The following is a 15,041-nucleotide window of genomic DNA, read 5'->3' on the forward strand; positions in this document are numbered from 1 at the left end:
TTGGGTTAGCGTGCGTGATTTTAAAAGTTTTGACACTAACCAGGATTTCTGCCGCCCCCCGTCCCCCCCGCCCCCTTTTTCCAGGCTCCAGCCTGCCGGACAGGCGGCAGAAGGTTACATTTTTTGGTCTCCAGAGAGAGAAGAGCGCAGAGCTGGGGGGGGGGAGAGGGGGGGGGAGAGGAGGCGGGGAAGGGAGATCTCGCAAGGTTTGGCGTTGGGGGAAATTCTATTGTCTCTCCGAAATTTGGGAAGCCATAGGAGGCCTCGGGCCCTCCCACCGCTATTGTTGCCGCGAAGATGTAGCAAACCTTTGGGCTGGCTTTTTCGTCCCTCCTCTTGTTTTGAATCTTCCCCCACCCCCTCCTGTCCTCTCCCCCCCTCCCCTCCCCTCTCTCTGTTTTTTGGGGGCTGGGGAACTGCGGTGACACCCTCTCCGAAGCAGGCAGGCAGAGAGGAGGGGAAGCGGCTCCTGCTAAGAATCCACCATTTCCATCAGGGGTGCAGAATGGGGTCTGTTTCTAACCAGCAGTTTGCAGGTTAAGTGAAATTTTTCCTATCCAATTTTACCTCTTGTAAAATGTAGGCCTTTCTCCCTCGCCTCTCTTTCGTCTTTTTTTTTCCTTTTCCTTCACCGTCTGTCCATCCTTAGTTTGAAGAGGGAGGGGAAAAAAAAACTTGCGCTCGAGATATTTCTGGTTTCTTCTGATACCGAATCCTGCCCCCTTGGCGTTAAAGGACTTGCCCGTTTCTACCTCGCTTTCTTTCTTTTTTTCTTCCTTTTTCTGACTTTTTTTGAAGGAAGGGGCAGTATATCCTCTTCCTTGGCTTGCCATGTGCTTTTTCTTTTGGGAAAGGAGGTGGATGAGAGAGCCCGAAAACTTTATGCAGTATTTGGCAGCTGGAGATATATTATTTTTTTTTTAAAAAAAAGAGGGATTGGGTTTTGGTGTTTCCTCCCCCCCCCTTTTTTTTTTTAAAAGGCGCGTGTACAGATTTCCAAATGGTTTACGAGAGGAAAACATTGCCCTTTCTGGCTTGCATTGTTTTCCCTTCAGTCTGCATTTTGCATTAGACTTCTTCACTAGTCTTTCCAACTTTGAGGAGAACTTCGAAATGCACCAGGACCAGGAGCTTTATGGGTTTCCTTCCCCCCCCTCCCTCCCTCCCCACACACCCCATCCCTAAAAATATCCACCGGCTTCGCTCTTCCCTTCTTTCCTAGCGTTGCGAAGTTCGAAAGGAAAACGCAACAACTATAGTTTCATACATTTAATATGTTGCCACCCTACGGGGGTTTGGACGAGCGAAGGGAGTTTTCCCTTCCTCCACTCCCGGGATTGTATCTTGTTCAGGGATTCCTCCCCGGGGATACCACGGAGGGACGATGAAAGGGGGTGGCTTTCCCCCTGCGCCTATCCCCAAAGAAGCCAAGGCTGCCAAGGGCGCCCGTTCGCCCAACCGCTCGTGAGGATCCGAGGATGCCTCGGCTGGGCTGGGATTCCAAGCTGCTCTCCGGCCGAGCGGGGAATGGCGGGGCGAAGGTGTCGCGGGGCTGACCCGACAGACCAGCCGGTTTCCCCCACCCGCCCCGCGGGCGTCGCGTGGTTGGGCGCCCGCCCCCCCCCCCTCCTCGCCCGCCGGCAATAGGAAAGCGAAGGGAGCGGGGCTTCCTGGACTCGCCTCGACTGATGAACCGCGTGTATGCTCCTAGGTGGCTGCGCCAAGGCGGGCGAGGAAGAGCCCAGCGGGGATTCGCCCAGGCCGGACGAGGAAAACCAGCCCCTCTCGCATGGCGCCGGGATCTGTAAATGGTTCAACGTGCGGATGGGCTTCGGCTTCCTCTCGATGACCACCAAGGAAGGCATCGCCCTCGATTCCCCGGTGGACGTTTTCGTGCATCAGGTAAGCGGGGGAAAGGAGCCGGAGCGGAAAGCTGGGATCAGGAAAGGTGGGTCGGTTGGGAGCGCGCTTCCTCCAGGAGCTCGGGAGACCGCTTGGGGCCTAAGAAGCCGGCCAGCGTGGGCCTTCGGTGCTGGGCGCAGCCTGGAGAGAGTTGGCGTCGACGCGCAAAGTTTAGGAATTGCGCCTTGGGGCGGATCGGCGAGAGGGCGTGAAGCAGCGCTGGGCGGGCGGGAGGCTTTTTTTTTTGCGGAAAGAGGCTCTCCGGAGCGCTGCCGGTTGCCACCTTCTCCTTAGAGCAGCGTTTCCCAACCTTAGGAACTTGAAGATGCGTGGACTTCAACTCCCAGAATTCCCCAGCCAGCATAGCTGGCTGGGGAATTCTGGGAGTTGAAGTCCACGCATCTTCAAGTTCCTAAGGTTGGGAAACGCTGCCTTAGAGGCGCGGGAGGCAAAGGAAGGTCTCCGCTTTCTCTCCTTCGCCCAAAAAAAGCCTCGGCGGAGCGCGTTTGGTGGCTGCGCGAATTCGGCTTCCACGCGCGGTTTTTGCTTTTGGGGGCGTGTGGGCCTTTTCTACGCCTCCCCGCCCGGGCTTCTTTCCTCTCTCGAAGGCAGAAGGACACCCCCCCCCCGTTCCTGGGGCTCCTTTGCTTTCCTTCACGGTTAGGGTTGAAGGGGTAGCTTGCTGTAAAGTGGTATCTGCTTGATAATCAATTTCATTTTTTTGTTTCCTTCCCTCTTTTTGTCTAAACGGGCCGCTTGGGAGTTTGCCTTGTAAAAATGGGAAGGGGAGCCGGAAGAACCGCGGCGTTAAAAGCGAGCCGTCGTGGTCACTAATCACGATTGCAATGATGGGAGGGGAAGAAGCAGTTGCAAAAATCTCCGCAGGGACTTATTAAGAGGGTAAAATCTTCCTTTCACAAATGGAAGAGGAAAATATGGATAAGAAGAAAAGGCCTTATTGGCTTTGATTTCCATGGGTTGGAGAAACAAGGAAGAGGGTTGCGTGCAACAGTAGAGAACTAAGGTGTCATAACTAAATCAAATATCTTAGTTTGTTCACTTAGCTTGTTAACACTGTATGTTTGGTTTGGCATGGCAATTCAAATACACTAGGTTGGCTTGTACAACATCCTGTTACAAATCATGGTTTAAAAGAACAAATGCTGCGTTCACACAATCCACTAAGCTAAAAGCAAACTTAACTGGGTTTACAAAGCATTGCTTTGCACACTCTCTAAAACATAGTTGGTGAAATTGCCAGCATCCTGCCTAAAAAGAGGGTAGAGGACTACTGGTCCTCCAAATGTTGCTTAATGTTGCTGGACTCTCAGGAGTCCCAGCCAGCATGAGGGGGGAATGCTGGGAATTGTAGTTCAGCATCTGGAAGGCCATCCTTTCCTCACTTATGAAAGGTTAAAGCTTTTGTGCAATGTTTATAATAAGACATTTTACTAAGAAAGGCCTTGCTGGCACAATGTTTCTTGGCTTGCAATCGTCCAGTAGGCATAACAGTTTCTATGCCACTGATGGGATGATCTGCCTCTGGTTAATACATAGTGATTGACATGCTTCCAAACGTTGCTTGAAGCCACTGCAGTCTAGTCTATTTGAGAGTAATTGCTTTCCAGATGTATGTGTGTGTGAGAGCATCCTGTATATACCTAAGGTTCAGATGGCTGTAATCAGTACCAAGAATTCTGGGACAAGGAATCAGTACATTTTTGTGAATGAAAGCTTAACCATAATTATCAGGCAGAATAATCTCAGGTACTGTGCTACCATCTCCTATATTCTGAGAATTCAGGGAAAGGCTGCCCTAGGGCAGGGGTCCCTAACCCCCCCCCCCCTCTGTAGACAGGGCACAGGGGCCGTAGCATGCCAAAAACCAGACCATGCAAACAAGCAAAGCCCCATCCTCACGATGCAGGCAGCATTCGAAACCACACCCCCTCTGGTCCACAAAAAACCTCTCTCCACAGAACTGGTCCCTAGTGCCCAAAAGGTTGGGGGCCTCTGCCCTAGGGGATTATTCAAAACCATAGGAATTACCAAGACTCAACTGGCCTTTAATTAGATCCTGCAATGCTGTTATGTTATTAATACAATTTTATGAAAGACTTCCAGAGGAAACAGTGACCAAAAATGGGTGTAGTATGAGTGGTACAAGGAAAATTGTCTATAGATGCAGGATTTTTTGTTTTACCACAGAAGTGTAACAAAACTCTGGATTTAAAACCAGACCTCACAATGAGGATAATTTCACAAATGATTTTAAGGGTAAGAATTTCATGGAAGTTGGACATAAGTGTTTAGAATCCATTATCAAGTTTTATCACCTTCCTTGCTTAGTTTATTTGGTATCACCAAGATGGCTTTTAGGTATCAGAACAAAATGGAGCTTCCTGTTCAAAGATGGTCTTCTAGATTCTTGTAGAAATGCCACACAATATTCTATGTCCATGAGTGTCAGAGTTGCTGGCCACAGCAGGGAATGGACAGGAGATAGGTAAATGTTATTGAATGTGTAAAGTAAATATTTGTGTCCCATACTGAGGAAAGAGAAATTTACATTAAAAAATTGCTTCATGTTGAATTTGAAATACAAGGTACTTTTGTTTTCTTTACCCAAAGTTCATATCAGCTGACAATAAAATGGCTGCATTTTATATTTTATCCCAAAATGGAGGAAACATTGTTTCCTTGCCCCAGCTGCAGCCCAAATTTTTATAGTACATTACTTAATAGAGCCTTCTTGACTGATGCTGGCTTTGAATGCAGTGGGACTTCTTTCAGAGTATTCCTGTACTGTAAGTCTTTCCACATTTTAAGAATGATTGACTAGGTTTTTTGGTCTCAAAATCAAGCTTCCCATTTTCTCATTCCTGTTTTCCAAATCTCCCTCCCCTTCCCATTCAGCCTATTGAATAATCCTAGTGAACTCAAAAGTTTGCTCATTATTTTGGCTGATCCTGTTAAGAGCTATCAGCCAGCTGTGGATTTTACTTTTTCTCTAAATGTACCACATGTCTTCCTTTGCTTCTTGAAGGTAAATAATTTGTGAAAAGTAGCACCTTTTGATTTTAATTCCCTTGCAAGGGCAGGATAGCCACATTCCTCATTAGGCAGTTTTCTTCACTTTAATCATGTTTGCTCTTACTACATCAGATAAAATACTGCTGCACAATTTCTGGCTGGTACTTATTTTCTTTGGGGCCATGCCATTCTTGATGGTATTATGCTATCATTCACGTGAAACCTCTTTCTGTTTACAGAGGAAAGATAAGCAAAAAGAAGTTCTGATTGTAGATGATTTTGTTTATACAGGTTAAGGAACTATAGTGCAACATGGGTGCTGTAATAGTAGATTTGAATTTAGTGGTACAAGGTCTAAATTATAATAAATGTATATGCATGCTCCTGATTCAGATGGAGAACTGAATGTTAAGATTTGATCATGAGTAACCCTTTTGAAACAAAACAACTGTTCAGAAGAAAGCGTAATTTAAGACAGAAGAAAATAATTAGACTGTAACAACTAATTGGAAGAAGCTTCAAGTTATCTTTGCTTGGAAACAACCTTTCCTGGTCCTAAATGACTTTAGTACTGAAGTGTGCATAATGCAATCTTTGGGTAGAGGTACAGCCTTTGTGCAACAATCCTCAATACATAGACTCAGAAAAAAGCCCCATTAATTTCACTGAGGAATAATTAGGTGGCCAAACTACAAACAAGATTATTCAGAAGAAAAGGTATGTTGACTTAGAAGCAAACTACTGTCCTCAACAAATTGGAATCCATAGCAGATATCTCAATGCTGTAGTATCACACATATTTACCTTGCTAAGTTGAAAGGACTTTGCTTTGAAGAATGCATATGGGATTGCATTTTCAATGGTGCTAGTTCATATGGCTAAATGCAGACTGTCCTCTTTTCTTGAAACACTGAAATGATTGTGGGTTTGATAAGGCTGTGGGGTTTTGAATGTAGGATTGTGTGTGTAAAGTATTTCGTGATTCACATTTGCTGGCTTTTTTTGATACAGAATTGTATTTTATAATGTCTGTTCATTATATAACAGGAAAGGTAGATGGGAACCCCAAACCACTTATTTTCAATTCTTCTTAGATTAAGTTGGTTGACCCATGTAGAATTCATACATACAAACAAATACACAGACACGTATTAACACATATAGCCACTTTGGATAATTCTTTGGAACTTTCGTGAAGTTTCATTCACACCCAGGCACGTGATAAATCTATGAAAGAAATGAATGCAACTCCTGATTTCTGTATTTTATTGACCCTCCACTCCTTCTCAGGGAATGGTTTCTCCAGGTAAAGGCCTAGATGAATTGATGGAAAGGCCCAAAGGGAATAAACCTGGAATGCTGATTCCCCTGTTTTCTTTGGAGAAATGTACATGGAGGGACATTATCTTTGTTTTAGCCATCTTGTCAGTTGCTTGGAATGTGACTGAAATTTAGAGCTTTGGGAGATCTTTGCAAACCATCCCCATCAGTTGGAAGGCGAAACAAACATTTGGGGTCAATTTTGCATCTGATTGTAGGCATTAATAGTAGTCTTGCACAAAAAAGGGAGTCCAGATGTTTTTGGCTATTGTAATGATTTTGCTAGGGACGCGGTGGCTCAGTGGGTTAGGACACTGAGCTTGTTGATCAGAAGGTCAGCAGTTTGGCGGGTCGAATCCCGAGTGCCGTGTAAGAGAGTGACCGCCTGTTACTCGTCCCAGCTTCTGCCAACCTAGCAGTTCGAAAGCACGTAAAAATGCAAGTAGAAAAATAGGGACCACTACGGTGGGAAGGTAACAGCGTTCCGTGCACCTTTGGCGTCTAGTCATGCCGGCCACATGACCACGGAGACGTCCTCGGACAAGCGCTGGCTCTTCGGCTTTGAAACGGAGATGAGCACCGGCCCCTAGAGTTGGAAACGACTAGCACGCATGTGCGGGGGAACCTTTACCTTTACCTAATGATTTTGCTATACTCCTTATAGAAATATGAATACTACTGTTTCCTTAATTTGTTTGAAATACGTGTGTTTGGAGTATAGGAGGGCAAGGAAGCTCTCAGCATCAAGCTAGTATCTTCCTCTTTAGATTGACTAACCTGCAAACTCCAGGCTGAATGTTTTTTTAACTTTCATCCTTCCTTTCCCCATTTATTTTTTTGGTTGTTGATATAAGATTTGTCGGGAAGAATGCTGGTGATCTTAAAATTTTAACGTATCCTATTTTTTGGGGGTTAGCCCTGATAAAGGAATGGCCCAGCTGTTGATTCTGATTCTTCACCCTCTGCCTTGTTTCTTTATTCTTTTAAACACCCAGGCATGCTTTTGTAGCCACGGTTTCAGTACATGGTGTGCTACTGTACTGTCAAAATCTTGGGGAGCTTCTTACACATTGTGTGTTACATTGTGTGTGTTACACATTGTTTTATTTAAATCCCTAGTATTTTAGCTTTCATAATGATTATGGCATAATGATTATTAGGACAGGTGGACTCAGGTGGTACATTGAATTCAGATATAAGGGGCCAGCCTTTCCTTTAGGTGAAGAGTCTCAATCTTAGGTCCCAGGGCCACAAAAGATCTCTAAAAAGCTTTGAATGTCCCCCCCCCCCAAAAGAAAACCCTGACTACTAAATTTTAGTGCAACGGAAGGGAAAATCATGAACTATGTGTGGGAGGGTCCTATTTAATATTTGACCTGCTTACTTTTAGGAGTATTGCCTCTAGCATATTATCATAGCATATCATTATCAAAATCAGTCACAGCATGTTGCCAAAATTAGCAATGACTATTGCCCCAGAGAAGAAGTATGGGGGGAACAAACTAAAAAGCTTTTTTTTCTGCCTATGGTGGCAGGTGCTGTGGGATAGGCAGTAAAAACAAAGGGAATTGCTTTATTTCCACCTCAAGTTGACAAAGTTACACATCTCTGCTTTAGGCGATGGAAAGTACCCAAATGGCTGAAGGATGCTATGTTTAAGATTTCCTGGAAAGTTGCAGTCTATCTAGCAGTGTTGAGCAAAGTATCTTAGTATATACAGTGTCATTTGAATTTCACATTCATAACCCATATTTCTAACATGATATATTTGCAATAATTCTGTAAGGAAAGGTAAGCTAGTTTATTATACTGTATCTCCATCACCAAATGAGTTTCACGGTTGATCATGGATATTCCCAGCTTTAGAACAATAGAGCAATATTCCTAACATCGGTTTGCATTTAAGCGACTTAGGGCACCAGGGAAGATGAAAATTACAGTAAAGCATCAATCCAAAATCACCAGAGAAGATCGTAATGCGGACTCTTTTTTGGCCTGGTCCAAAAAATAAGTATATCTTTACAGAGATTTCCAGATTCCCTGGCATTAATTCTATATCAAGATGCAGGAAGAAGCATCTGTAAAAAGAGGTAGAAATGGCTGATGTTGGAGAGGATGGAATTGTCTTGGTTTCCGATGGGGAAATCCATAAGCCTTGAGGATAAGTATTCTGTAGCTTGTTGGACTACAGATTTATCTGGGACAGACCACACTGGTGATTGATGGCGTTGTCATTTCTCTGCTGATACATTGCTGACAAGAGCAGGCTTCAGACTCTCCCACGAAAATGGTTGGAAACTGTTACGAACAGTTACTGTGGATTTCCTGTACCGGTAGAAGAAAATATAATTGGATCAAAAGTGATTTCTTTTTCCTTAACCAACACAAGGAAATAATGCAATTTGAGTGACATTGGTTCTTGCTGTTTTATGAGAGCAAATGACCAAAGCTGTTTCTTCTAAGTTGTTTTTTAAATATTACGGTCTTGAATCTGGCCTTAGAGTGGGTGGTTGACATATATCAGTTTTCTCAAGCGCTATTCAACAATTGCAAATATGGAACTTCAGATGGCATGTCATACTAGTCTTCTTCCAATTTCCCTGTGCTGATGGGGGAAAAATGAGGAGAAATTATAGTTTTATAATAATTTTTAACCTAATTTTCATTAAAACTAATACCATAAAGGGGGAACCTATAAACCCATATGAATTTATTAAACTGTAATTCACACAAAATTCCACAAGTTAAAGCTGTACATCATGACAACACTAGCAGAACAAATCTAAAATATGACATAGTGTAAGTTTAGTCAGAGCTTGGACAAGCAGGTAGATCTGTAATTGATTCTAAAAGCTCAGCATCAATTTATTTATTTATTATTTTATTTTATTATTTGGATTTATATACCGCCCCTCGCCTGAAGGTGTTCTCTTACAGAATGCCATAATTCAGACACCTATATACATTATAACTTAAAATCAGGGTATTCTAATGGATGATACTGGTTTCCTAGTCATAGTGGTCTGCAGAGAGCATAAGTAAAGTAAAGGTAAAGGTTCCCCCACACATGCGTGCTAGTCGTTTCCAACTCTAGGGGCCGGTGCTCATCTCCGTTTCAAAGCTGAAGAGCCAGCGCTTGTCCGAGGACGTCTCCGTGGTCATGTGGCCGGCATGACTAGACGCCAAAGGCGCACGGAACGCTGTTACCTTCCCACCGTAGTGGTTCCTATTTTTCTACTTGCATTTTTACTTGCTTTCGAACTGCTAGATTGGCAGAAGCTGGGACGAGTAACAGGCGCTCACTCTGTTATGCGGCACTTGGGATTCGACCCGCCAAACTGCCGACCATCTGAGCAAATTTGTCAACTGGGCCACAAAAATCCAAATGACCACTAGATAGCAGCAAAGGAGATCATATTCTTTGCTGCCAACTATTGGTGATCTGAATTTTTTTAGAGCCCAGGTATGCTAGTCTACAAAAGGGACGCGGTGGCTCAGTGGGTTAGGACACTGAGCTTGTCGATCAGAAGGTCGGCAGTTTGGCAGGTCGAATCCTGAGTGCCGCGTAACAGAGTGAGCGCCTGTTACTCGTCCCAGCTTTTGCCAACCTAGCAGTTCGAAAGCATGTGAAAATGCAAGTAGAAAAATAGGGACCACTCCGGTGGGAAGGTAACAGCGTTCCCTGCGCCTTTGGCGTCCAGTCATGCCAGCCACATGACCACGGAGACGTCCTCGGACAAGCGCTGGCTCTTCGGCTTTGAAACGGAGATGAGCACCGGCCCCTAGAGTCGGAAACGACTAGCACGCACGTGCGGGGGAACCTTTACCTTTACCTATGCTAGTCTACTCCATATAATTAGCTTTGTTAAGGAATGGAGCAAGTAACAAATAGCAAAGGGGAGCTTTATATCTCTTTTCAAGTCACTTAAAAGCGGAAGCTGGACAACTCCATTTCAGATATTGCTTTAACTATGGCCTATGATACTTAGCAGATTGCAGAATGGAGCTACTATATTGTCGCATTTATGTGTCCTGGGGATTGAGAAGTTCCAGCTCAAATAAATTCATAGATATATTAAAGAGAATGATATTGAAGTGCTTTGACCCCTAAACTCTTGCATCAAATGCTTTTTAATGTGTCACTATTTTGTTTTTGTTATTTCTCAAATTGTTTGCCCATATTGCATGATATAGGAAGATGGGCCACAAATGAGAACTGGACATGAGTTAACAGATGACCAAACTGTTCGGAAACCATCACAGGAAAAGAATACAAATCTGGCTTCTTTATCTATGCATTGTGTCCTCAAAAAACCAGATGGGGGATTTCTTTAATTGCATGAGGGTCAGAGATAACCCGCTCCTGGTCATTTACATATGTGAATGATAACCCACAGGAAGTAACTGTGGAAGAAAGAAGGGAATTGGCCTCTTTAGATCTATTAAATCACTTTATTACAGGAACCAGGTTTGAATAGCCTTTCTCAGCAGGGGGTTAGTTTCCATCTCTTTTTTTCCCCCTCCTCTCTCCAATCATCCCCTCCCAGTTGTCTCATCTGATAACAAAGCAATCAAATTTTTGGTAAAATGGAGAACAGATTGACTTGTCTTCTGTTTTCTCACCTGGCTTTGCAGTCTGAGCAGATAACATCCAGTGGTCCAGTACGTGAAAGGCCACTTTTAGATAATCATCCATTATGCTGTTGGCAGCCATTTTGCCTCATGTGGTTTTCAAATCTGGTTGACTTGGTGTTCGGTTAACAGTTGGTGAAGTGTTGAGTTGTTTTAGAGTTTCTGTTTGGGGAAAATATTTTTCACGGGCATATTTTGCTGGTCAGTGGATCCGTAAGGCTCAGTAGCAGCCTCAGGCAATGATTTTCCTTCCCCCAGTGCCTAAATTCAAGCAATTAGCAATGTGTGTGGGGGTAGAATTTCTCTATCTTCCCCTGTAGCTGGAAAGGTCCTGTTGTTGCACTGAATTGATCCATGTGTGCATGTTTGCTCTCTCAACTTAGTAGACCTAATCAAGAATTCTTTTGTGGGCATTCCTCTTAGGAATTGAGAAATATATGAGAATATTTCAGGGCTATCTTTTTCTTTTATTAGTTAATATACAATATATTTACATTGGGAACCACTCAGTCCACAAAACTGGTAACACAGAGAGACCTTCCTGTCTGTATGAATCAGGTTTGCACATTAATTTTGACAGCACTAAACCAATCAGGTGGGACAAGTATAGCTCATTCAAACATCCTGTCCAACTCCATGTTTCAGTCAAGTAAGGACAATTATCTCAGTCAGCTTGTCTTGAGGTCTCTCTTCTTCCAGGTATAATCAGACTTCAAATTTGCAGGATCCAAGGTGTGTGTGTGTGTGTGTGTGTGTGTGTGCGTGTGCGCACACACACACATACACAGACATATATACACACACACACACACACACGCTAAGGTTGAGAAACATTGTTCTGCCAGCATTTTAGCTTCAACCTAGCAGCCCCGAGATAATCCCCCCTATGCTTCACCCATTACTATTATTTTTGTTACCAGATTCAGCCTTTTTTTGAATCCTCTTGATAACTCTTGAGTCATTAACTAAATGGAGTAGGTTTACATATAGGACAATAGTTCTCCTCGAAAACCTAGCCATGGTTACAGTTTGAAAAAGTTGGTATGCTGAGTGAATCTAAAAGTGGAGACCTTGAATTCAAATCACCCAATGGTTCATTTAGATTCCAACTCAGTTGCCTCTGGTCCAAATTCCTGGATTTAAAATTCTAATCTCCCTCCAATTACGGATGTTGTGGCTGATTGGTATTGTAGTCCAGCACCTCCAAATGATGGCATACCAGAGAGGGTTGCTTTAATAATTAGGCCCCACCATCTAGGGCTTCTTAAGGGATGATTGAGGCACCCACAAGTTAAATGTCTTGCATTAGGAATGGAGCTACACATCAGAGATGCTGGATGAAAAAGAGGCAGTCAATCGGGAGAGAAAGGTCTGCCTTGCTGGCCAGCATTTGCCTCCAGGGTGAATGTGTGCGCTCAGGTCTCTTAAGGGCAAATGGAGCCAGGCGGCACCTTTTTTTGAAAGGGCACTGCGGGAAGAAAATGCTGAGATAATCAGGCCATTGTCTGCAAGCCGCTTCTCTCTCTGGGATTGCTAAATTCCTGGGAAAGGCCACCGTCTTACTAGGGAAGAATTCATTTGAGGATGGATTTGCCTTGGAGACGTTCAATTCCTTGGGGTTTTTTTCTTCTTCTTTTCTTGACCTGGAACTGCTTCCAGTTCAACAGAGCAAAAGTTTGACCAATCCTACAGAAATCCCCAAATCAGAAATGAATTGGGTAGATGCCGCAGAATTCAATATTAAGAAACCTAGATCAGAGTAGTTTAAATTAATTAGGGGACATCTAAAATGCAGTGTTTCTCATCTGTCAAAATCAATGCTTTTCTTTTAGCTGGGAATAATTGATGTTGCAGTTGCATCTGGAGTGTCCCAAGTTAAAGGAGGACATTTATTAATGTATCTAGATTGGTTCTTGCTTTCTTTAAGGCTTCATTTCTTTTCATTCAGCTAGGAGGCAGCAGGGATTTGCAGAAAGTAGATTGGAAAATGCAGGGGAATGCTTGGATCCTGGCTAAATATTGGTGAGGAGAGCAGTTGAAAAAGTGTTCTGTGCACTGTTGAATTAAGGTACTGTTGTGGCAAGAGGATAGTTACCTTGAAAATCAGGTATACAGTTTGGAAGTAAGCCTAGTTAGTCTGGTCCAGTCAACTTTTCCCATCTGAACCTCCAGATTATAAAAGTCATCTTCCAGAATGCTCAGCAATGGCCAGCCACACTGGAGAATTCTGGGAGTTGACGTTCATGCATCAAATTACTGGAATTTTGTAACGTAATCCCAAACTCTACTTGGAAACCTTTAGGAAGAAAATACCACCAGTTCATCAGTAATTTTATATGGAACATTTTTTGCTTGCTGATAATGTTAAGCTGAAATCTACAGTATTTTGTCTTTCTGTTCAAGTTGGATAACAATAGTCCAAAAGATAAATAAAATAACACACACACATAAAGTACAATAAAAAAACATAGACATATTTTAAAGTGCTTCTTTCCCAGAGTTTCTCTGAGGAGAAATAGAAACATCATTAGACTAGGGTAGATTCCTGTTCTGGATCCTCCAAAATATTTCCCTGCTATGTATACAATCAATATCTTCCACTCTCTTGGTCTCTATGCATTTATAACATATCCTATAAATAGAACTATCCTTGAATGAAACTTGCGTAAGGCATTTTATATAAATTTTTAAAAGGAATTCCTTGACTGCTTATTAGTTCTAAACCTGGTTTAAATCCCTAAATGGTTCAGGAGCCAGTCCTAACAGATTGTGTTGACTTTGCTTTGAGATTTTTGCTGAAAGCCTTTTTCACCAGCTCAAGTCAGTCATTTCAAAGAGGAGGGAAGGTGCTGTAGAATCATTTAAAACCAGTTCTTCTCTTTGAACTATCATTCCTAGTGCAACTTCTATCCTTAACTGCAATATAATAAGTCTACATGACTCCCTGTGAAACATGGATCAATAACTGTACTCTCCTTGAACCAAATCATGACTACAGAGTTATATGCTGCAATGGACTAGTCAGATTTTTCCATCACAAAGATTTCCCATAGCCAAAGTCGCTGGTGGATATTGTATGCATGCTCAATAATGAGACAAGAGCCACATCTCTACCGGATGTGATCCTTTGGTGCACATTCCATCTGGGAAAAACTTGATTTAATAGAAAAGAACATTTGTAGCTCAGGGTTGAACTGTGGGGTTCTTGGTGCTTTCTGAGTTTGCTTTGAGCAAACCTCACTCCTTTCTAGCACTGATGGTGTTGCCTAGTTGGGTAATGAAATGTCTGCAGGAAAACAACCAAACTCTTGAGAGCACCAAGGACCCCACAAAGCTTGATTTAGTTTACTTGTGTGAGCTTAGCTTAGGCTGCAATTGTATATTTAATGAAGCTTACTTTTATGTAAGTATGTGTGGCACTACATTATCAGTGTAAGGCAGGGGTATCAAACTGCCGGCCCATGGGCCAGTTGCATCATGCAGAGGCCGCGCCTACCCCAACTCTGGCAATGTGAAAAAAGTCGTGATATGTCATGACACATCACGTGACGTGGCGAGTTTGACACCCGTGGTGTAAGGTCTAGTAGTGAACAAAGATACGATGTAAATTTCTTTAACTATACAAGAAAGTCGGTCATCTTGAACAACAATTATGTGAATGCCCCCAGTGAAGGGGCAATTAACAATTGTCAGAAACAATAAGCACGATATACGTAGTGCCATCTTACATCCACCTATAGTTCAACAAGATAATGGATATAGACTGGTAAAAACTAAAACTTTCCCTGTTGCAAAAGCAAACAAAGCAGAGTCACTCACACAAATTGCTTTGGTTTGATCTGATAGATGGGAAAAAGCCACATCACATCTACTTAGCTTATTATTTATTCATTTTTACTACAATAGGGTTTTAAAAGAATGAATGTTTCTACAAAATAACTATGGTTCACTGATTTGCAAGAAGAAATGAGGATTAGCCCTTTGCCTCTTACATGCTATTTCGTTCTGACCTCATTTAATATAGATAAACTTCTCCTGTAGTATAAAGTTGTATATATCTGAAGAAGGGGATACTAATCTGCCAAATAAAATTCCATCTAACATTTACAACAGTTCTTGGCGGATTTGTGACCTGCAGTAATTTTTTTTAAAAA

At 42.9% G+C, this 15,041-nt stretch overlaps 1 protein-coding gene across 1 annotated transcript in view; it reads left to right on the plus strand.

The window, feature by feature from the left end:
- Window positions 1-505: 505 nt before the first annotated feature.
- Window positions 506-15,041, plus strand: part of LIN28A (lin-28 homolog A) — a gene marked incomplete at both ends in the record, with an annotated part of 33,121 nt that continues 18,585 nt past the window's right edge. The window contains 2 exons of the mRNA XM_081335045.1: window positions 506-536; window positions 1,712-1,902. Coding sequence (XP_081191171.1) covers window positions 506-536; window positions 1,712-1,902 — 222 coding nt within the window. The remainder of the gene's footprint in view (window positions 537-1,711; window positions 1,903-15,041) is intronic.

The sequence above is a fragment of the Vipera berus genome (genome assembly GCF_964194415.1).
Source record: "Vipera berus genome assembly, chromosome: 9".
NCBI lineage: Eukaryota > Metazoa > Chordata > Lepidosauria > Squamata > Viperidae > Vipera > Vipera berus.